Here is a 22998-nt window from a genome sequence, read left to right on the forward strand (position 1 = left end):
TATGGTTTGTATTTAATTCATTCTACTGAAAAAAAATCTAAATCTCAAATGAAGTCAGAGAGCTGATACCTGGATTAAATGACCTTCCCATAGAGGGATTCTGCTCAACCACCGTTTGGTGTGATGCTATTGACTCATGAGGAAGAACCCATGAAACATCTCTGTGTTTCCTTAAGGAATGTTGAGGATGCTCTTCAGGTAATGTGAATTCCCAAGGATGAATTTCCTTCTGAAATTTCCAAGAGCAATTTGGATGTAGACACTATTGAATTCAGGGCCTGGTCATGTCTCCTATTCTGCTTTGACTGCTGAAAGGCTTAGCATCTCAAGGTCCTTCCTGTCGAGTATATACAATTTCATGAATATATATTTTTGTTTACTAGTCTCATTACAGGTTTGAATTGACTTTCATACCCTTACTTTTCCTTTAACTTATATATTTTTTGCCATATTAAGTGCATATTTTAAAAACCATTTTAGTATTTTTGGAACAAAGTGGGTATGTACAAAATCATTTGATTATTGACTCAATGCAAATCAGTGAATAACTGTTTCAGGAATGAAATTATGCAATTATATATTTACTTTTGCTTATAAACATTATCAAGATCTGGAAAATTAGATTTCAGTAAAATTCTGTCTCTAGATCCAAATGAACAAATATGCAAAAACATCAGAGACCACTATTATAATTTCTGAGAAAGACTGCAGCCTGTACCCTCATTTGTTTGGACAAGATATTTTTCAAAAGTAAAATCACTCTCCTTAAATATTGTGTAGATTTCAGTGATCTGATAAATGGGCTGTTTATTCATTGTCTCTGTGGTACCCCACAGTGGATTATCCATAGCAACAGTCTTTTTCAAACTTAATAAGACCAACTCTGTATTTATTAGGGAAATAATACCACCGGGTTAAACAAACTGACTGTTGGTTCTGTGTATTTACTCTCTTTCAAAGAGATCTGCTAAACCTTCAGTGTGTCCCATGTTGTAGATGATTAGGCAAGCTGAATTGGTATGACTCTTTGATTCTGAATATGCCATTTTTGTGGTGTGTGTAGAGTCAAATAATAAAGATGATGAGCAAATAAAGCTTCAGACATAAAGTACTATTTTGTGCATTGAGAACAGGACAAAATTCTTCTCTGTATAGTAGAAATCAGAGATATATTATGATAAACATTACTACTCCCAGTCTATAGAGGATAAATAGAATATTTAATTTTGGCCAAGGAAAACATATTTCAGTTTTTCTTGCCTCTGGAAATTACATTGATGTGGAATCTATAAGAAAGGCCCTGCCTCAGAAAAAAGAGATAATTTCAGAATTAACAGACATTTTCATAAGAGAACAGATTCTTTTTAAAGACTTTGAATTGCTGTTGAAATGTAAATTAAACCTACGATCTGTTCAGGTCACTTGTTGAGAAATGAAGTAGTATTTAAAAACACAAAATGTTAAGAGTTCATGTAATCCAATATCCTTATTTTACAGCCATGAATGCTTTTAGAATTGCTAAAAAAGCCTAGTGTCTCTCATCTCAAATGTCCTTGGACAATATTTAAAAAAAAATTAACTATAACTTATGGCCTATAAAGTATACTAATGGGAATACAATAAACTTCTACAGGAGTACATTGATTAATAATTCCATTTGATTTTTGTCTTTTTATATACAGAAGAAAACACATTTTTTTTATTAGATTTTTACATAGATTAGTAATGGGGCTCTGCATTTATGTTTGGTTGAGCCTGTTTTGATAAAATCTTTGCTATGTTTAATATCTTTTTTCTTAAAGTCTTTTTGTAGTTTTAATATTTAAATTATTTATTTTTCTTTGTATTCACAGATTCTGGAACTTTTCAAAGCCTGACCCTCTTCTTGAAACAGTGGAACATCATACAGAATTTACTTGTGGTTTAGATTTAAGTCTTCAGAGTCCTACTCAGGTAATGGATCAATCTCCTCATATTTTTTCCTACCCATACAGTTTACAAATAGCTCTATGTGTGGCATGCATTGCTTTTATGAACAAAATTCTTGCCTTTAGGGCAAGGTAAAGTACATTTACTTAAAAAACCTGACCTTTTTCACTGTGTAAACTTGAGCATTTGAAATACTAGGGAAGAAGAGGTATCCAGAAACTTGACATACTTTTCTCCTCTTGAAGGGTTAACTTTGCTGAGAGGAAAAGGACACTTCCCCCGAATTACTGTGCGTAGCTTGTAGACCTCTGCCAATGGAAAGAGTGACAGGGGGAGAATGGAGTGAGGAAGGATCGGCCCCAGAGGCTGATGGAGGTCAAGCGTGTGTGCTCCTGGATTCAGCTGCCCGCTGAGCAGTTAAGATTGTGGGCCGGCCGTCTCCCTCTCAGGCCTGTCACCTTCATCTCCTCAGGCCAGGTCAGAGGAGAGGCTCCGCGTGCGGGACAAAGTAGAGGAGAGTGGCTACTCTTCTAGTTACCAAACTTCGTCTTTTCACCTTTTTGTTCTCTTGAGGACTTTTTAAAATATTCTTCAGGTTTTTAATAAAGCAACTTCAGTTTTGGAAATTGTAAACTCAGATCAGAAACACTTGACTACGTTGACTGATAGGATACTTTAATAATGCAGGCTATGTGAAAATACCATCCTATACCTGAAACAAAATAATATGTGGAAATTCTACTGTATGACTACGTAGTTATGCATTTATGATAACTTTTAGAAGTTGAACACAAAGCAAATTCTGTTTCTCATTACTGTGTTCTAAAATTTAAATGAATACATGGGTTTCTTTTATTTTGGAAATTCAAGACATAATTCTGAGTTTAAAATATTCTCATTGTATGTTAAAATATTCTCATTAGCATTAGAATAACTGTTTGAAAATGACTTAGTGGCATCTAAGAAGAGAAGAAATTGAAATAGTGATAAGTGAAATGGTATGATCCTTAATGTAAATACAGTGTGCCTTAAATACACTAGTTCCTTTTCTGAGAAAAACATTTATCATAGAAGCTGTTTTTAATAAAATAATCATTGCTATCCCAGTTTATAAAAATGTTGTAATGTGCCTATGGAAGCATGACAGTACCCAAAAAGGGACCCTAAATTAGATATTTTCCTTCTCGGATATTTCTGTTGACCCATCTCTACAGTCCCCAGCCCGTAGCCTGAGGCAGTACATGTGCATCCGTGATGCATGGCGACTCCTCATCCAGGTCTTGGAGAGTGCCAAATGTCAAATTGGTGTTTTCACTTTCTTCAGATAGATACCGAGAAGTGTAATTCCTGCATCATATAGTAGTTCTGTTTTTAATTTTTTGAGGGCTCATTTTTTTCCCTATCGTGGCTATACCAGTTTGCATTCCCACCAACAGTATATAAAGGTTCACTTTTCTCCACATCCTCGCCAACACTTATTATTTCTTGTCTTTTTGTTAAGAGCCACTCTCACAGGTGTGAGGTGATACTCATTGTGGTTTTGATTTGCATTTCCCTGATAGTGACGTTGAGCATCATTTCATGTATTATACCTGTATGGCTTCTTTGGAAAAATGTCTATTCACTTCTTCTGCCCATTTTTTAATAAGATTATTTGTTTTTGGTGCTAAGTTATACGAGTTCTTTACATATTTTGGATAGTAACCTCTTATCAAATATATGTCTTGCAAACATAGTCTCCCACTCAGTAGGTAGGTTATCTTCTTTTTTGATGATTTCCTTCACTGGGCAAAATCTTTAGTCTGATGTAGTCCCACTTGATTTTTTTTTTCGCTTTTATTGCCTTTGCTTTTGGAGTTAGAGCCAAAAAATTATTACTAGGACCAGTGTCAAGGAGCTTACTGCCTATGTTTTCTTCTAGGAGTTTTACAGTTTCACGTCTTACATTCAAATCTTTAATCCATTTTCATTTTTGTTTATGGTGTAAGATAGTGGTCCAGTTTCATTCTTACTGCCCGTGGCTGTCCAGTGATTTGTGTTTTCAAAGATCGTTCTGGCTGTTGCGGGAGAACAAACCATAGGTATGACTAGAGATGGAAAGATGGAAAGATTCAGAATAAATTGTTAGATGTTTCATATGATTTAACATTTTCAGCGATTAGTTTATACTTTTCTTCTTGTAAATTTATCTTTTTCCCTTTATTTTATTTATATTCTGTCTTAGACTTTAAACTTTCCTTTCAAAGTTTTTTTAAAACCAACATTTTTTTTAAAAGAGCATATCTAAAATCACATTTTAATGCAAGCATTTGTTTTATTTATATTATTAATGTATAGTTTTACCAAGTAACATTAAACTCCTTTCTAGGGGAAATAAGCATCAAGTTCTTAGTTCACTTCCCTGTCTTTCTCTCACTTATCTCAGTTATCTTTTGCTATATAACAAACTTCCTTATAACCTAGTAGTTCAAACAACAATTTTCTTTGCTTACAATTAATTCTGTGATTCAACAGTTTACACCAGACTCAGCCAGGGGTCACTCAGATGACTCCAGTCATCTAGTGACTTAACCAGGGCTATGTAAGATGGCTTCACATAAATACATAGAGTATAGCACTGGTTTTCTTCTGAGCCATGTGTTTCCAGATGAGTCCAGGCTTCTTAACCTAGCAGTTGTAGATTTCCAGGAGGGTGATAGCGAGGTGTTTTCAGGACTGGACTTCAAAGTCATACAACATTCCTTCTGTTGCAAAGCAAGTTACAAGGCCAGGTCAGATTCAGAGTGACAGAGAGACTCCACCTCTTGTTGGGAGTAGCTGCAAAGAATTTGTAACCATTTTAAATCTACCACATTAACCTTTTGTTGGTAGTTTAAGTTATTTTTAACATATATTTATCCTTTATTCTCATATATATGTATTCGAGATTACTGATTGCATGTTAATTTAATTTCACTCTTTGTTCATAATTTATTCTCTTAGAAAGTATTTTTTTCTCACCTCTTAGAGAGTACCTTTCAATCTTTCAAAAACTTGTTATCTCTTGTGTTGATTCTAACAGCTATAAGACTTTGCTGACGTACTTTTGGGCTTCCATGCTTTAATATATTCCCTGTCTTAAAAGAGATTTTTCTTGTATTTATAATTTTCTTTTTAGCTTCTCCCTTCTTAGAGATCTGAAAAATGAGATCCAAAGACATTCTTCTATTATAACCTCCTTTCTTTTTGACTGAGTATAATAAGGTCTTGTCTTTAAAAGTTTAAAACTTGGCAAATAAGTGTCTTGGGTCATTCTTTAAGGATAATTGCTAGGAAATACTCCATGGCCTCTTGTTAACCAGGCTGAAATCATCTTTCACTTCAGAACATTTTTCTTTGAATTCTTTCCCTCTGATCTTGATATGTATAGTCCTGGCATTTTCTCTTTTCTCTCTTACCCTTATTATTTCTAAATTGGAAACTTTTTTTTTTCTGTTTTTAGGCTAATGATTCTAGACCTGTAATATATGTCCATTGGTATAATTGGAATTTTCTGTATTAATGTATTTTTAGAATCCCTGACTGTCTCTTCAGTATCAATTCTGCTCATTGATATTTAGTTTAGTATTTATAAGCTGGGTATTTATGCATTTGGAAGATAGTTATTTCTCTTTTAAAAAGCAGACATTACTAGTTCATTCCAAGATAGCTCATTTTTGTGTTTAATAAATATATTGTTTTTCCTTTGATGAAATTGAGAAGTTATATTTAGAAGAAAGGATAAAGATTATCCATGGTTTTGCCACTCTAGAAAGAATCTGTATTATACCATATTAACTTGGTTCTTTTCAGCCTTTTTCCAGGAATTTTTATTTGAAGGATAATACATACATTGGGAAACACACATATTTTAAGTGTGTAATTCAGTAAGTTACCAAGAAGTAACTACACTTGTGTAACAACCATTTAGGTTAAGTATGGAACACACTACCAGCATCCCAAAAAGCCTAGTCATGCTTCCTTCCAAATCTCACTCCACCTCTCCTTCCCAAAGGTAAATACTCTTCCAGTCACTTTGTGTACATGTTTTTCATTGTTGTGGTTTTATCACATGTATGCATTTATCTTCTGGGACTCCAAAATATCAGTACTTAGTAATCATAAACTTTAATGAGTGAATTTCCTAGTCTATCCATGATAGGAACATTTAGGTACTTTATATAAAGTGTGAAAATGAAAGTGTTAGTTGCTCAGGTGTGTCCAGCTCTTTGCGACCCCAGGGACTGCAGCCCACCAGGCTCTGTCTATGGGATTGCAGGCAGATTCTTTACCGTCTGAACCACCAGGGAAGCAAGATTTTTCCTTAAAGCAGAAGAAATTTTTTGTATTTTCATTTGGTGTCGGTGAAAGATGCTTAGTGTGTGTATATATATATATATATAAGATATATATAGGTGTGTGTATATATATATATATATATATATAATCATTATGCTGTATACCTGGAACTGATGTTAACATGTCAGTTCTGTCTCAGTTAAAATAAAATAATAAGAAAACAACAGAAATATTAGGCTATCATTAAAACATGCAGCTCATATTTTGATTGAGATCCCTATTCCTACAATCATAGATACCAAGTTTAAAGGTTGACAGTAGATAAAATATTTTAAAATTCTCAGTATGAGATTGGAAAATCAGATTTTAGAAGACAACTAGCATTGCTGGTAGATGGGATGTACATGTCCTGTTCAGCTTTAGTCTGAGGTGGTATTTTGTGCTTTTGTCATAGACTGGCTTTAGAGTTGAAAAGAACAGGTGCCAGAAGCACCCAGTGTTCTCAGGCATTAGGCTCTGTTATTGCCTCTTTGAGGCTTTCATAATTGTGTAACATTTAACTTAAAATTGTATAACAACTGCTTGTTTTCCCCCAGCCACAAAACCTTCCCCTGGCCCAGCTCTGCGGGATCTTGCTGTAATCGTGTTTCTGTTGCCCCCTGCACTCCATGAACAGCCCTTGCAATGAGAGGTTCTGAATTGTTCCCACCTTAGCCTCTGCTGTTTCTGGGTTCCTTTCCTGAATCAGTCACTCACTCTCTTACTCATTTCTCTTTCTCTGGATTATGGTGCATTGCTTCTTAAAAAACAAGCAAAAATGGTGACAGCACACAGCAAATTACTGTTTCAGAAAAACTTCATTTAGGCTCTTGGTCCTACTCAACTTGCCTCTGAAGTCTTTTTGATTTTCCAGCCCATTCTCCACAATATCTTCCCTCAGCCTTCTGTGACATCATTAACACTCTGAACATTGTCCTTACCTCCTACCTTATTGTATAAACAGACAAGAATGAATGTCTTCTTTCAGTTCTGTGACCTCAAAATATTTATGTTCAGCTCTGTTTTTTCCCCCTTTCCTTTAGGTTCCTAATTTTCTCACTGGCTTTTTCATTCAGATCTTCGCTCCTCAATGATCCACTGTGGGATTTTGTTTTTGTTGTAGATTTCCAGTCAGTTCTTTTCTCTATTTTCAAAACTCTCTTGACCCCACTGTCTTACCTCCCTACCAGTAAATTTAGTTTCTCTTCTATTATTAGACATCAAGAATTAGTAGGTTAACTGTTGCTTTTACGTCTCAAAGTCAACACTCTCTTTTTAGCCCCTGTACCCGTCTCCCTTTCATCATTCAATTGAAGTTAAGCCCCAAAAGGTCACCAGTAAAAGCTTCTGAAAACCAAGTTAGCCTTTTCTCGGACTTTTCTTTTTTTAGCTATATAATTTTTATAAAAGAAAAATCTTCCCCTCCTGTTGCTTTCATGTAAACCATGCTAACCAGTTGTTCCTTACTTCTTTGCTAAATATCTCCATCTCCTATGCCAGTTTCTTCCTTACCATCCTTCCAAAAGCAGGTGTTCTCCAATATACAAGTGTTAGTCCTCTTACTTTTACACACCTTCTTCTTTAAGCTGGCCTTTAATTATATGTCAGTGATGCTTGACCTATTTATCCAATTGCTTTTGCTGTGTGATCTCAACAGATGTTTCATTACTTTTCTTTCAATATTCCTAATGTTGCATCTTGGAGCCAGATTCAAGACCTGGGAAACCATCCTAGTTTTCTTGTTTTTCTTTGCACTCCTAAAATTCAGTGGGCATCAAGCTTATGGATTTTTCCTTAGCAATATTTCTGAAATGTGGGCCATACTCTTCTAGCTCTGCTGCCTTAGATAAGCATTTATTAGTATCTCTGCCATATATAATCATAAGGGATTTGATTTAGGTCATACCTGAATGGTCTAGTGGTTTTCTCCACTTTCTTAAATTTAAGTCTGAATTTGGCAATAAGGAATTCATGATCTGAGCCACAGTCAGCTTCTGGTCTTGTTTATGCTGACTGTATAGAGCTTCTCCATCTTTGGCTGCAAAAAATATAATCAGTCTGATTTCTGTGTTGACCATCTGGTGATGTCCATGTGTAGAGTCTTCTCTTGTGTTGTTGGAAGAGGGTGTTTGCTATGACCAGTGCATTTTCTTGGCAAAACTCTATTACTTTGCCCTGCTTCATTCCGTATTCCGAGGCCAAATTTTCCTGTTACTCTAGGTATTTCTTGACTTCCTACTTTTGCATCCAGTCCCCTATAATGAAAAGGACATCTTCCCATCACTTCACGGGAAATAGATGGGGAAACAGTGGAAACAGTGTCACACTTTAATTTGGGGGGCTCCAAAATCACTGCAGATGGTGACTACAGCCATGAAATTAAAAGATCCTTACTCCTTGGAAGAAAAGTTATGACCAACCTAGACAGTATATTCAAAAGCAGAGGCATTACTTTGCCAGCAAGGGTCCGTCTAGTCAAGGCTATGGTTTTTCCAGTGGTCATGTATGGATGTGAGAGTTGGACCGTGAAGTGGGTGAGTGCTGAAGAATTGATGCTTTTGAACTGTGGTGTTGGAGAAGACTCTTGAGAGTCCCTTGGACTGCAAGGAGATCCAACCAGTCCATTCTGAAGGAGATCAGCCCTGGGATTTCTTTGGAAGGAATGATGCTGAAGCTGAAACTCCAATACTTTGGCCACCTCATGCGAAGAGTTGACTCATTGGAAAGGACTCTGATGCTGGGAGGGATTGGGGGCAGGAGGAGAAGGGGACAACAGAGGATGAGATGGGTGGATGGTATCACTGACTCGATGGACATGAGTCTGAGTGAACTCCGGGAGTTGGTGATAGACAGGGAGGCCTGGCGTGCTGCAGTTCGTGGGGTCACAAAGAGTCAGACACGATTGAGCAACTGAACTGAACTGAACTGAACTGCCATGGATGACTGCATCTCCTAACTGGTCTCTAAGCTCTTTCCATCATTCCATTGATTTCTCAGTGCTGCTTATTGGCAGAGCTCTGCGTTATGCAAATCTGATTTTTCTTAATCCTTGACCTTAACTATATCAATGGCCCCATTGAAGGCAAGAACAAGATGAGATTTGCCACCATTATTACTGTTAGTCAACATGGTTCTAAAATTGTCACCAGTTAGTAATAGGAGAAAACAAAACGGAATATAAAAGGTAGAAAAATTTTAAAAGGTAGAAAATTTTATCTTTGTACTTCGTACAGTTGTCAAGTATTATAATCTAAGAACCTCAATTTTATTTTTTTTCTTTTTTATTTAAAAAAAAATTTTTTTTAATTTTAATTTTTACTTTATTTTACTTTACAGTACTGTATTGGTGTTGCCATACATTGACATGAATCCACCACGGGTGTATATGCGTTCCCAAACATGAACCCCCCTCCCATCTCCCTCCCCATAACATCTCTCTGTGTCATCACTGTGCACCAGCCCCAAGCATGCTGTATCCTGCATCGGACATAGACTGGCGATTCGATTCTTATATGATAGTATACATGTTACAATGCCATTCTCCCAAATCATCCCCCCCCTCCCTCTCCCTCTGAGTCCAAAAGTCCGTTATACACAGCTGTGTCTTTTTTGCTGTCTTGCATATAGGGTCGTCATTGCCATCTTTCTAAATTCCATATGTATGTGTTAGTATACTGTATTGGTGTTTTTCTTTCTGGCTTACTTCACTCTGTATAATCAGCTCCAGTTTCATCCATCTCATCAGAACTGATTCAAATGTATTCTTTTTAACAGCTGAGTAATACTCCATTGTGTATATGTACCACAGTTTTCTTATCCATTCACCTGCTGATGGACATCTAGGTTGTTTCCATGTCCTGGCTATTATAAACAGTGCTGCGATGAACATTGGGGTACATGTGTCTCTTTCAATTCTGGTTTCCTCAGTGTGTATGCCCAGCAGTGGGATTGCTGGGTCATAAGGTAGTTCTGTTTGCAATTTTTTAAGGAATCTCCACACTGTTCTCCAAAGTGGTTGTACTAGTTTGCATTCCCACCAACAGTGTAGGAGGGTTCCCTTTTCTCCACACCCTCTCCAGCATTTATTGCTTGCAGACTTTTGGATCGCAGCCATTCTGACTGGTGTGAAGTGGTACCTCATTGTGGTTTTGATTTGCATTTCTCTAATAATGAGTGATGTTGAGCATCTTTTCATGTGTTTGTTAGCCATCTGTATGTCTTCTTTGGAGAAATGTCTATTTAGTTCTTTGGCCCATTTTTTGATTGGGTCATTTATTTTTCTGGAATTGAGCTGCATAAGTTGCTTATATATTTTTGAGATTAGTTGTTTGTCAGTTGCTTCATTTGCTATTATTTTCTCCTATTCAGAAGGCTGTCTTTTCACCTTGCTTATAGTTTCCTTTGTTGTGCAGAAGCTTTTAATTTTAATTAGATCCCATTTGTTTATTTTTGCTTTTATTTCCAGAATTCTGGGAGGTGGATCATAGAGGATCCTGCTGTGATTTATGTCTGAGAGTGTTTTGCCTAGGAGTTTTATAGTTTCTGGTCTTACATTTAGATCTTTAATCCATTTTGAATTTATTTTTGTGTGCTGTGTTAGAAAGTGATCTAGTTTCATTCTTTTACAAGTGGTTGACCAGTTTTCCCAGCACCACTTGTTAAAGAGATTGTCTTTACTCCATTGTATATTCTTGCCTCCTTTGTCAAAGATAAGGTGTCCATATGTGTGTGGATTTATCTCTGGGCTTTCTATTTTGTTCCATTGATCTATATTTCTGTCTTTGTGCCAGTACCATACTGTCTTGATGACTGTGGCTTTGTAGTAGAGCCTGAAGTCAGGCAAGTTGACTCCTCCAGTTCCATTCTTTCTCAAGATTGCTTTGGCTATTCGAGGTTTTTTGCATTTCCATACAAATCTTGAGAACCTTAATTTTAAACCCATTAAAAATAATGAGTTCAATAAAAAGCAATAAAATATATAAAAAATGAATGCCATGTGGATATGCATAATCATCGCTTAAAGAGTAAAATAGGAAAATTACTTTTACATGGCAACAACTGTGTATGTGGTATGTATGATACATAGAAGAATAAAAGGTTTTAAATGTGCAGGACTCTAGATAAAGAAAATTATATACCTTTACTTAAGGGCCCTTAAAAAATGACTGGAATAAATGAACAGACACATCATCTTCTTGCAGCAGAATACTCTCTTTGTGGTGGGGGGGGCGGGCAGCTATCTTCCTCATCTTATAAAAGATACTGCATTTGCCTCCTAATAGATCTTTCTTGTCTGGAACACATGGTCAGCCATTCCTGTGACTGCTCTTTAAGGACTCTGACCATTAACTGTCTGCCATACTAGTTATGTACTAGTTTTAATTTACAAATCAACGTAGTTAAATTGACCTCCTCATCACGTCCTCTCAGAAACCTTTCAAGAGGCAGCCTGTTACCTCCAGAATAGTCTGAGCTATTAATCTTACTTTCAAGGTTGCTGTCTTATTTAACTTCTCATTATCCTATGTAATCTCCCTATTTTATACCAATTATAATTTATTATTTGTTATCTCCATGTGTTTGCCACTGTTTCCCTCTCTGTCCTCCATTTCTGCTTGTGCAAAGTATCTCTGCCTTTCCAAGTCCTGGCCAGAGTCTTCTCTCCTTTCTCTCCTTTCCCTTTTTTTGCTTCAGTAGATATTTGAGTGCCAGCCCCTTGCCAGAAGTTACATAAACTCCTTGATATGTAGGTACTGAATAAATGTTGAATGAATGAATGAGTGGATGCATGAAAAGACCCTTTTTTTAGTATACTAGTCAATACTTTTCTTACCTTTACTTAAACCCCATACTGATTAACATAATAAACCACATTCTTCTTGCAGTCACTTCCTTTGGGAAGCTGGTTGAGTAAATAAGACATGTTTTCTTTAGTCTGTAGTTAAATACATTGCAACATACTGTCTGCGCTGCTTTTTAAAATTTAGAGTTGACTCTCCGTGATTTCTGTCATTTTCTTTACATTCTTCTGCTTATTTCTCTTGTCCATTTTTGCTAAAGATATACAAGTATCTGTATATGTCATACAGATAATTACAGTAGATTAAACAAGTTTCCCCGGAGAAGGAAATGGCACCCCACTCCAGTACTCTTGCCTGGAAAATCCCATGGATGGAGGAGCCTGGTAGACTGCAGTCCATGAGGTTGCTAAGAGTCGGAGACGACTGAACGACTTCACTTTCACTTTTCACTTTCATGCATTGGAGAAGGAAATGGCAACCCACTCCAGTGTTCTTGCCTGGAGAATCCCAGGGACGGGGGAGCCTGGTGGGCTGCCATCTGGGTCGCACAGAGTTGGACACGACTGAAGCGACTTAGAAGCAGCAGCAAACAAATTTCCCAAGGGCAAAAACAATTGTGCACAAAATTGAGAGGAAAGAGTATAATGATATATAAGAAATGGAAAACTTGTCAGCAAAGTAAACCTTTTAATGGGTCTATAGGATGTCTTTGTTATATTAACAGCCATATTAAACCAGTTGAAATACATTACCTTATCAATGGCATGTGTAGAACATTTTAGTAAAATGGAGAACATTGATAAACTAGGAATATAAATCATTTCTAAATTACACATGTATATAAAGTCTGACGTTTTTATTATAATGTTTTCCAAAATTTGCATTTATAGGATCATTATTATTGATGATGCTTTATAACAAGTCTTACTTGATCCACCAAATTTTTATTATAAACTCCTTATTGACTGAATTTGTTTTTAATATCCTTGGGTCTACTGTGGAACTTAGCCCAGTACTTTACACATAGAAAATGGTAAAATATTTAATACAGTTGCTCTCAAGCATTCCATGTATGATGTCATGATGTATATGCTATAGCTGAATTCAGAAATTAATAGACTTTTTCGATAGATAATAAGTTTCTATTCTGTTTTTCAAGAATGCTTCCTTACATGTTTTAAAGAAATTGACATGCTAGGATAATATCAAGAAATTCATATATCTAATTAATGTGCTTACTCTTAAAATTAGAAATATCAAATGCGCTGTTCAAAGTAAAATTGAACTAACAAAAAACAGATGTTTGTATGGGCTCTTATCTTACTGGTTATTTTTCACTACCCTAGAAGATAGGAGCTTTTAAAAATAATAATGAAAAAGATTAATCTTTTCTTCCAATTTTACATTAAACAAATATAAAATATTCTAACAAGCCATTTTTCCTATTATGTTGATAATTCTGGGTTTTATTGAAAAGGTTGGTGTTTTGATCTCAGATTAAAGGAAATTTAGAGGACATAGGGATGAAATGTACAACAATGGGAGCTTGCAAGGTAAGAAATAGTTCTCCACTTCAATATCCTCGGGCAGAAGATGCAGAGCCTGGAGGCTCAGCCTATGCTACTGTGTCCACCTGCACACTCACCTTCAGAGGAGAGGGTCAGACAAGGTAGGCCTTGGCAGCCAGCCTTCAGAAACCCTAGACGGGAGTCAGGAGTCAGAAAAAGCCTCTCTTAAAAGATTAAGGGTGGGAGGGGGGGTTCATGTTTGGGAGCTCATGTACACCCATGGCGGATTCATGTCAATGTATGCCAAAACCAATACAGTATTGTAAAGTAAAATAAAGTAAAAATAAAAAAATTTTTAAAAAAAGATGGAGGGTTTTATCAGAGGACTTACAATGTATTTAGTTGCCTTTAAGCTAGAACTTTTTAGTTCTTCATCTGTTCTTTCTTTGTTGCTGATGTATAGTTGATTTACAACATTGTGTTAGTTTCAGGTATATAGCATAGTGGTTCAGTACTTTTGCAGATTATGTCCTATTATAGGTTATTATAAGATAGTGGGTATAATTCCCAGATTTTGCTAAGACACATAATCAATGACTCTAAAAAAAATCCTGTTTAGGTGTACTTGTACAAAAGTGTTTCCATCATTATGTGAATGTTGTTAGAAAACAGAAGCTATATTACCCAGAATACTTTCATTTTCTCCATAGTTATTGTAAAGCAAAGAGCCCAATTTATTATGCAGGTGTCATAATATGATTAGCTTTGACACCTGAAAGATTTTGCTCCATTTGTTCCCTTTAGAACAGATATTTTAAAATCTGTATTTACTTTATTTGGCTCTGTGGGTTTATCTATAAACTGTTCTAACCCATTTAGAACTCACCAGGGTACAAATCTAAAATAAAATAAGTAATATAAAAATAGTTATTCACCATAGTTTAAATGAGTAATAGAATTTTCTAATGTGTTCAAGTAGAAATTTTGGATTCTTGCTTATGGAGAATAGGTCTGGAAGCTACATAAACTTTTGGTTAAGAATGCTTCAGGTGTAAGCCTAGTGATTTTCTTTAAAGATAGTTCAATGTGTCTTCTTTCTTAGTCCTCCTCACAACTCACTGTCTTCCCATCACATATCAACCTACCGGATTTGAAACTTAGATTCTAAATAGAAATGTAAAAATATGGCACAAGGTGTTTTCCATTTTATTAGTGGCAAATCAGCCTCTTCTTTTTCCTCAAGATCAGAAGAGAAATCTTCCTTTAAAAGATTTTTTCAATGATGCTAAATTTCCTTTTAGTCAATAACCAAAAACTCTTGCATATAAAGTACTTCCTCAGAACTCCAGGTTAGTGCACAGGACAGAAGCCTAGTTAATTGATATAGAGTAAACCTTCTGTACCATGGGTCCCTCATCCACAGATTTTCAGTTCAGTTCAGTCATTTAGTTGTGTCTGACTCTATGAGACCCCATGGACTGTAGCCTGCCAGGTTTCTCTGTCTATGGGATTTTCCGGGAAGAATACTGGAGTGAGTTGCTGTTTCCTACTCCAGGGGATCTTCCTGACCCAGGGATTGAACCCACGTTTCTTGCATCTCTTGCACTGGCAGGCAGATTCTTTACCTGGGAAGCTATTCTAATGTACGCCAAAGCTTGAGACCACTGCACAGTAGAAATGCCTCTAGGAAACTAAAGTTTAACAGTGTACTTTTGTCTTATTTGAGGGTTGAGATGTTTATTTTTTAAACAGCCATATGAAGAATGACTTTTTATTTCTTTTAAATCTACTCTTTTGGCATTATATTGCTTTTTGTAACAGGGGTCTGTTATATATTTTTCTTATCGTCAAGTTCTACAAAAAACTTTATCTCCCCTGATGAACTGGTAAATTCACTATATTTGTATATCTTATATTATTGTTTGCCTTTTTCACCTTTGCTGCCAGGATGTGTAGATAGAGCTCAATTTCATACTCCATTTTAGCAATTATTCTTAGCCTCCTTTTTCTAGGTGATTATCAGCCCCTTATTCCCATTTCATGTTTGTTCTTTTAATGAAATGGCTTTTCTGTGGCCATATTCAAGGATAATTTTCAATACGGCCGTCATGGCTCTCATACAAGTATAATATGAACATGTGTCAAAGACCTTTTGTAACTTGTGAAGGATTTTACAGCTAGCTCAAAGGAACCAAAGAACAAACACATATAGACAGCTGATAAATGTGAGAATGGATTTACTGATAGATGCAGAACTAGTCAGTATCCATGGGCAGTAACACAGTGATTAGAATCATCTCTTAGGAGACAGGACAGGGCATCGATTGTGTCTCTATAGGACAGCCTTCATTTGCAGTTTTACTGGCTGAGAATCATTTGATTACTGTCAGTTTTCTATAACTTTAGAGTTGTAAAATAATCCAGTCAGAGCCAGTGGAAGGTATATGAGCCCTATAGATTGCAGTAATCCTGTGAGACTCTAGAACAATGCCAGCATTCCACTGAAAGAACACCTAGCAGTCTATCTGCTCACTGCAATCTTTCACAGTTTTTCCTGACAGCAAGGTAACGGGCAAAGAAATGAGTCCTCATATAGGAGCCTGAAACGGACAAAGAGGATCTTCGGTAGATGAGAAAGGAGATATCCTGTTATTGTCTTCTCATTCTCTGTCATGAGTCTTCTGGCCTTGAAGGAGTCTCCATGTCCAGGAGTGATTTCCTGGGGATGGGAGGGAAAGATGGCTTTGCCATGGAGAAGCGGGACGGGGGCTGGGAAAGATTTCTTGCTGTATTTGACAAGCTACTGCAGTGGGTGGATCTCATCCAGTAAAACAAGAGTATTTATTACCATGTCATCTGATTTACTTCCTTATTTTTTGGTCTTTCTGTTAACCCTAATTTTTAGCAAAGTCTTTTAGGCTGGCTTCAGGTAGGTAGCATGGGACTTTAAGAAAAAGCCCTGTTTAGCCTAATTTATAGAACTACGTGGGAAGCAGGCCCTTCAAGGCCATTGGGGTTGTGATGGTAATTAATGAGCACCCCACTGCGGACCCCCAGTGACCTCATGGTCACTTTTCTTTATCAGGAAGTCTCATCTCTACATTGCCTCTCTTGGAGAATCTGGAGCCTTGTTGTTAGCTTAGTAAAGTGCTTTTCTTTCTTACCTTATTATTATTATTTTTTTTACTTGTTAGCTTTTTAAAATTCACAGTACTCCATGTTGTTTATTTAGTCGCTCAGTTGTATCTGACTCTTTTGTGACCCCATGGACTGTAGCCCACCAGACTTCTTTGTCCCATGGATTTTCCAGGGAAGAATACTGGGATGGGTTGCCATTTTCCTCTGCAGGGGATCCTCCAGACCCAGGGATTGAACTTGCATCTCCTGCATTAGCAAGGAGGAGGATTCTTTTCCACTGAGCCACTGGAGAAGCCCAGCACTAGATGGGGTTTAATGAAATAGTTAATTAATTTTAATTAATTAGTTAATGAGTAAGGAGTGTTTGCATTAATTTGAATCAGTCTATTCATGTGTGGTCAGTCACGTCCAACTCTTTGCAACCCCTTGGACTGTAGCCCTCCAGGCCCCTCTGTCCGTGGACTTTTCCAGGCAGGAATACTGGCTGTGCGTGCATGCTCAGTCACATCCAACTCTTGGCAACCCCATATAGTGTAGTCCACCAGGCCCTCTGTCCATGGGATTTTCTAGGCAGGGATACTGGAATGTGTTGCCATTTCCTTCTCCAGAGGATCTTCCTGACCCAGGGCTCAAACCCATGTCTCATACATCTCCTGCATTAGGAAGTGGATTCTTTACCACTCATGTCACCTGGGAAGCGGTGAGTGATGAATAAGGATTCAGAAACATAAGTTAGAGATACCTTATATTAGAAGCTTAAATCTCATTTCTCTGATTCTCTTTTCTATAATAGTTGACACAACATACAGAAAGGCCTAGCACTTGAAAAACTATATACATAAATGAGACGAATAAATTTGTGTACTAATCTTTGTGTTTTGGGGTATAAAAATTTACAGTTGCAGGATCAGGCAGATAATGAGTATTGATCAGCCTTTTGTGAGGCCACGGTTTTCAGTGAACAGACTCAGCAGTGTTAGGTTCTGGTTCCACCTCTGCTGCTGTAGTGTGAATGTGAGAAACAGTTAAGCTCTGCAGTCTTAATCTATAAAACTCATTCTTTGAGCTAATCTTTATTGAATCATTGTTAAGTTATAGCACAACATGGTCCATGCCCTCAAAGAGCTAGAAACACTTGTTAATAAATAAGCACAGCTGATATATTATAGGTGCAGTGAATGACTTCACAGAGGAGGTAATCTTAAATGGATTCTTCTGCAAAGAGGTGTCATCTCCAGGCAAAGCAAGATAAGGGCCAGAGAGGAAGGGAGGGAGAAAGGTTATTCAGGGGAGGGGATCAGTGAGAGTACATGAGCACAGAGGCATGAGCAAGATGCCAGAATTTGAGTGTGTGAGCCTGGTGCACTGAGAAACAGAAGTAGGTAGCAACCAAATCTTGAAGAGTCTGGTTTTTAATCCTTAAATTAAAAAAGTTCGACTAAAAGGTCTCTAATGCTTTCTCTAGCTTGGATTCTGAGCTGAGATACTGTTAGTGAATGATAAGGAGTTGATATGTTCTGACTGGGCTTAGCTTGTGACTCAGCTGGTAAGGAATCCGCCTGCAATGCAGGAGACCTATGTTCAATCCCTGAGTTGGGAAGATCCCCTGGAGAAGGGAAAGGCTACCCAGTCCAGCATTCTGGCCTGGAGAATTCCATGGACTGTATAGTCCGTTGGGATTCCAAAGAGTCGGACACAACTGAGCAACTTTCACTTTACTTCAAGTTCTGATTAATCTGCAGTTCCTGTATTCTATAGTGACAGCCAGGTAATTTGGTTGACTGAGACTTTGAGTTCCCTTTTGTAACTTTGCAACCATTAAAGGATGGGAAATATAGTGCAAATAACTTTGGTCACATCCTTCTCTTGTTGTTTCATCCTTAATGTTACTGTCTACATTTTTTCATTTCCTTCTCTTCTGGAAAATTTCAAATGTATAGAAAGTAAACATAGGATAATACAATTCCATTATCCAGATTTGACAATTACCAACATTCTTGTTTTGTTTATTCTTCTACTCATGTCCTTGTTCAATTTTTATTGTCATTATTATTCTTACTGTTTCTAGGTGTCATTTTTGTACATTGAAATGTACAAATCTTATATGTAGGTTTTTGACAAACAGATACACTTGTGTAATCCACATCTCATCTCAATACAAAACAATTGCATCTTCCTTTCAAATTTCCTTGTTCTCCTTTCCAGACTCTCCCTAGCCCCATACCTCCCTCCAGTTGAAAAGACAAAACAACCGTTTCCTTAATTTTTTATTTTGCCTTAGATTAGTTTTGCCTGTTTTAGAACTTACATGATGGCATCTCCTATAGGTACTCTTTTGTTCCTGTCTTGTTTCACTCACTTACTGTCTGTGAGATTCATCCACGTTGCTCCCTCCACCGCCAGCAAGTAGTTCCCTCCGTTGTGTTGCCTAGCATCATTCTATTGTTTGAATTTACTAGTTTGTCAGCCATTCTTTTGTATGTGTTACGCTTGTTTCCAATCGTGTGCTATTGTGAATGAGGTTGCTAAGGACATCCTTACATACACTGTTTTGTAAAAATGTTTTCAGTTCTGTTGGAAGCCCCTCTAGGAGTGAAATCACTCGGTGTATGTTTAACTTTATAAGAAACAGCCAGTTTTCCACAGTGGTTATACCAACACAGGCTTTCCAGGTGGCGCTAGAGGTAGAGAACAACCAGTGTACCAGTGCAGGAGACATAAGAGACACAGGTTCCATCCCTGGGTCGGGAAGATCCCTGGAGGAGGGCATGGCAATCTACTCCAGTATTCTTGCCTGGAGAATCCCATGGACAGAGGAGCCTGGCGGGCTACAGTCCATGCATGGGGCCACAAAGAGTCAGACACCACTGAATAACTAAGCACAGCGCAGCACATCTTTAATTTTAGCCATTCTTGTGCATATGTAGTGGTATCTCATTGTGGTTTTTATTTGCATTTCCATGATGCCTAATGATATTGAATGTTTTTATGTGCTTATTGATCATTTATATATTTTTTATCTGTTAACAGTCTATTATTCATTTTTAATTGGGTTGTCTTTATTACTGAGTTATAGTAATTCTTTATATATTCTGGATACAAATTCTTTGCCAGGTGTCTGTTTTGTGAATATTTTCTCCCACTCTGTGTTTTGCTTATTCAGTTTCTTAGCAGTGTCTTTGGATGATCAAAAGTTTTATTTGATTGAGTCTATTATCTAATCTTTATGGTTATTACTTCCTATTTAAGAAATCTTTGCTTGCCCTCAGATTGAGACTATATGTCTCCTGTCTTTTCTTCTAAAAGCTTTATACCATTAGCTTTTATATTTCAGTCTGTGATCCATCCATCTTAAATGAACTTTTGTTTTATGGTGTGAAGTTGGGCTTTAATTCTTATTTTTTCCATATGGCCATCCAGTTCTAGCATCATTTGTTGAAGAGACTTTTTTTTTCCTGTTGGATTGTTTTGGAACATTTGTTAAAAAGCAGCTGACCAAGTGTTGGGTCTGTTCCAGAGCTGTGTTCTCTTCCTTTGATCTGTTTGTATATCCTTATTCCAGTATTGCACTGTCTAGATTGCTTTTGTTTTATGATTAGTCTCGACTCCAGTAGTGTAAACAGTACAACTCTGTTGTTCTTTTTTAAAATTTTTGTGGCTATTCTAGATCCTCTGTCTTTCTACATAAACTAAAAGTCATCTTCTATATTTTTATTAAAAAGCTTGCTGGGATTATGAATTTTTTATAAATCATTTAGGGGAAAAAATAACTTTTTAATAAATCTTGAACCCATGAACGTGGTATCTTTTCCATTTATTTGGGCCATCTTTAATTTCTCTCAGCTGCATTTTAGGGTGGATGTTTTGCGTACCTTTTGTTAAATGTGTTTCTAAGTATTTTGTTATTTGATGCTATTCTAAGTGAATTTTTTATTTACAGTTTAAAATTTTTCTCTTGGTGGTATACAGAAATACAATTGATTTTATACCCTAGATATTGCTATACTTAGCAATTTTTTAACACACATATTTGAGCACCCTGAACTATCATCCCTTCATGTTTTCATGTGACTTTTTAGACTTGAATGTCTATGTCTACCCCGTATCTGCCCCTAAAGAGGGCCAGTGTGAATGCAGTGGCATTTGTGAAATCTTCTGACACTTTCCCAGCTAGACTCAAATAATTGCTTCCCTGAGAGTCTATTAGAGCACTTTCCACTTTTGGTTTTGAATGAGCCATTCTTTGAAGGCAAGCACTATGCTTTTCCTTCTTTTTTATCCCCATAATAGCTGGTATGGTGTCTTGCTTCACAGTTTCGGAATGTACCTTTTCAACATTTATCTCAGGACCCATAGGGAATTATGTAGCTCTGGTGGGAAACCCTTACAGGCAACTTCAGTCAGTTGGAAACAAGCCCCAAAGTGTATCTTAAAAAGGGAAAACAGACTTTTTTCCAGAAACGCGTTCCTGTGTTCCTCCTATTTAAAGATCTGTTCAGTGGTGGATGATCTACTTACACTCCAAGCGACTTTGGCTTTTTTCTCCCAGTGTTGAACATTTGTGGATTGTTTCTTCTCACTTCCTTTTTGTTTTCCAGGTGGCTGACTGTGCTTGGGATGAAACAATAAAGATATATGATCCTGTTTGTCTTACCATGCTGGCTTGAGACAAACTTCTCCATTCAGAAACACAGGAGACTGACTGAAGAACTGCTCAGCAGGAAATAAATTATTGATACTATAGATTTCATGTTTTTATATACTATTCATATTTCAAAGTTTAAAAATTCATTTTGGAATCAATTTTGAGGCAGCTGATAAAGACTTTGGCTCACTATTTAAAGCCTGGTACATAAGCCATATTTCTTAAAATCTTAATAATAATTGAAGTTATGGTGTATGGTGTATCTTGTAGTATCTATTAAAATAGAACCTATTATAAAAAGGATTAAAATATGGGAGCCCTGTAGATTATATTGATAGTGATATATTTCACTTTTAATTTGTCATTTTTGATTTAAAATATAATGACTGCTGTTGATAAAAATCAAATAAACGGTATCTCTTGATCATTTATGATTTTATGACACCCCTACCAAGGTTACTTTTTCTAATACAGTATATATATATAACACTATATAATATAGATACATCTATGGTTATAGTAACAGGGCTCTTATAACTGCAGATTTATTCAGCGATTATTTATTGAGCATCTACTACATGCTTGACACACAGGATGAATGAGATTCTCTCAAGGACTGGTGTCCGTCATACATGAGAACATGGGAGCTTTCCTGGTGGCTCAGTGGTAAAGAATCCACCTGCCAGTGCTGGAGACTCGGGTTCAGTCCCTGGTCGAGGAAGATCCCACATGCTGCAGAGCAACTAATCCACGTGCCACCACTTTTGAGCCTGTGCTCTAGAGCCTGGGAGCTACAGCTACTGAACCCACATGCCTAGAGCCTGTACTCTGCAACAAGAGAAGCCACCACAATTAAAAAACCTGCACACAACTAGAGAGTACCCCCACTCACTACAACTTCAGAGAAAAGCCTGCACAGCAACAAGGATCCAGCAAGCCAAAAATAAATAAATAAAATTATTGGGAAAAAAAAGATGCTGAGAGTTAAGAGCTTACCTGTGTTTTACTTTTATTCAAATATTTTTTAGATATTATACCCATGACCCTATATTTCTCTCTTCCTATTTCTCTATAATCAGATTTTTGAAAAACTGGTCACTGGGCAAAAAGTCTTAGGTCCTACCAAGGTTTCAGGAAATTACCTTAAAACTAAATAATGAAATACTTAGTTAATTCATAACTAATAATGAAATATCCTAATTAATGCCATAAACCCTCCTGACTAACTCCTTAGGTCTTGAAAAACCTTGAGGTGTGATGATCCATAAGAAATTAGGTTGAAAGAGAAAAAGTAGTAGAATAGACAACTTTGTTCAGGAAGGAGGGGATATATGTATACCTATGACTGATTCCCTTGCGACTCAGCTGGTAAAGAATCCATCTGCAATGTGAGAGAGCTAGGTTCCATCCCTGGGTCGGGAAGATCCCCTGGAGAAGAGAAAGGCTACCCATTCCGGTATTTTGGCCTGGAGAATTCCATGGACTGTATAGTCCATGGGATCGCAAGGAGTCAGACATGACTGAGCAACTTTCACTTTCACATTGCTGATTCATGCTGCAGTTGACAGAAAACAACAAAATTCTGTAAAGCAATTTCCTTCAATTAAAAAATGAAGAAATT

At 36.8% G+C, this 22998-nt stretch overlaps 1 protein-coding gene across 1 annotated transcript in view; it reads left to right on the top strand.

Annotated features, from left to right (window-relative positions):
- The window catches only part of PEX7 (peroxisomal biogenesis factor 7), a 74997-nt gene extending 52988 nt beyond the window's left edge, over window positions 1-22009 (top strand). Inside the window, exons 9-10 of the mRNA XM_068985289.1 lie at window positions 1854-1953; window positions 21331-22009. Of these exons, the coding sequence (XP_068841390.1) occupies window positions 1854-1953; window positions 21331-21399 (169 nt within the window). The 3' untranslated portion in view covers window positions 21400-22009. The remainder of the gene's footprint in view (window positions 1-1853; window positions 1954-21330) is intronic.
- The last annotated feature ends 989 nt before the right edge of the window (window positions 22010-22998 follow it).

The sequence above is a fragment of the Capricornis sumatraensis genome, chromosome 13 (assembly GCF_032405125.1).
Source record: "Capricornis sumatraensis isolate serow.1 chromosome 13, serow.2, whole genome shotgun sequence".
Taxonomy (NCBI): Eukaryota; Metazoa; Chordata; class Mammalia; order Artiodactyla; family Bovidae; genus Capricornis; species Capricornis sumatraensis.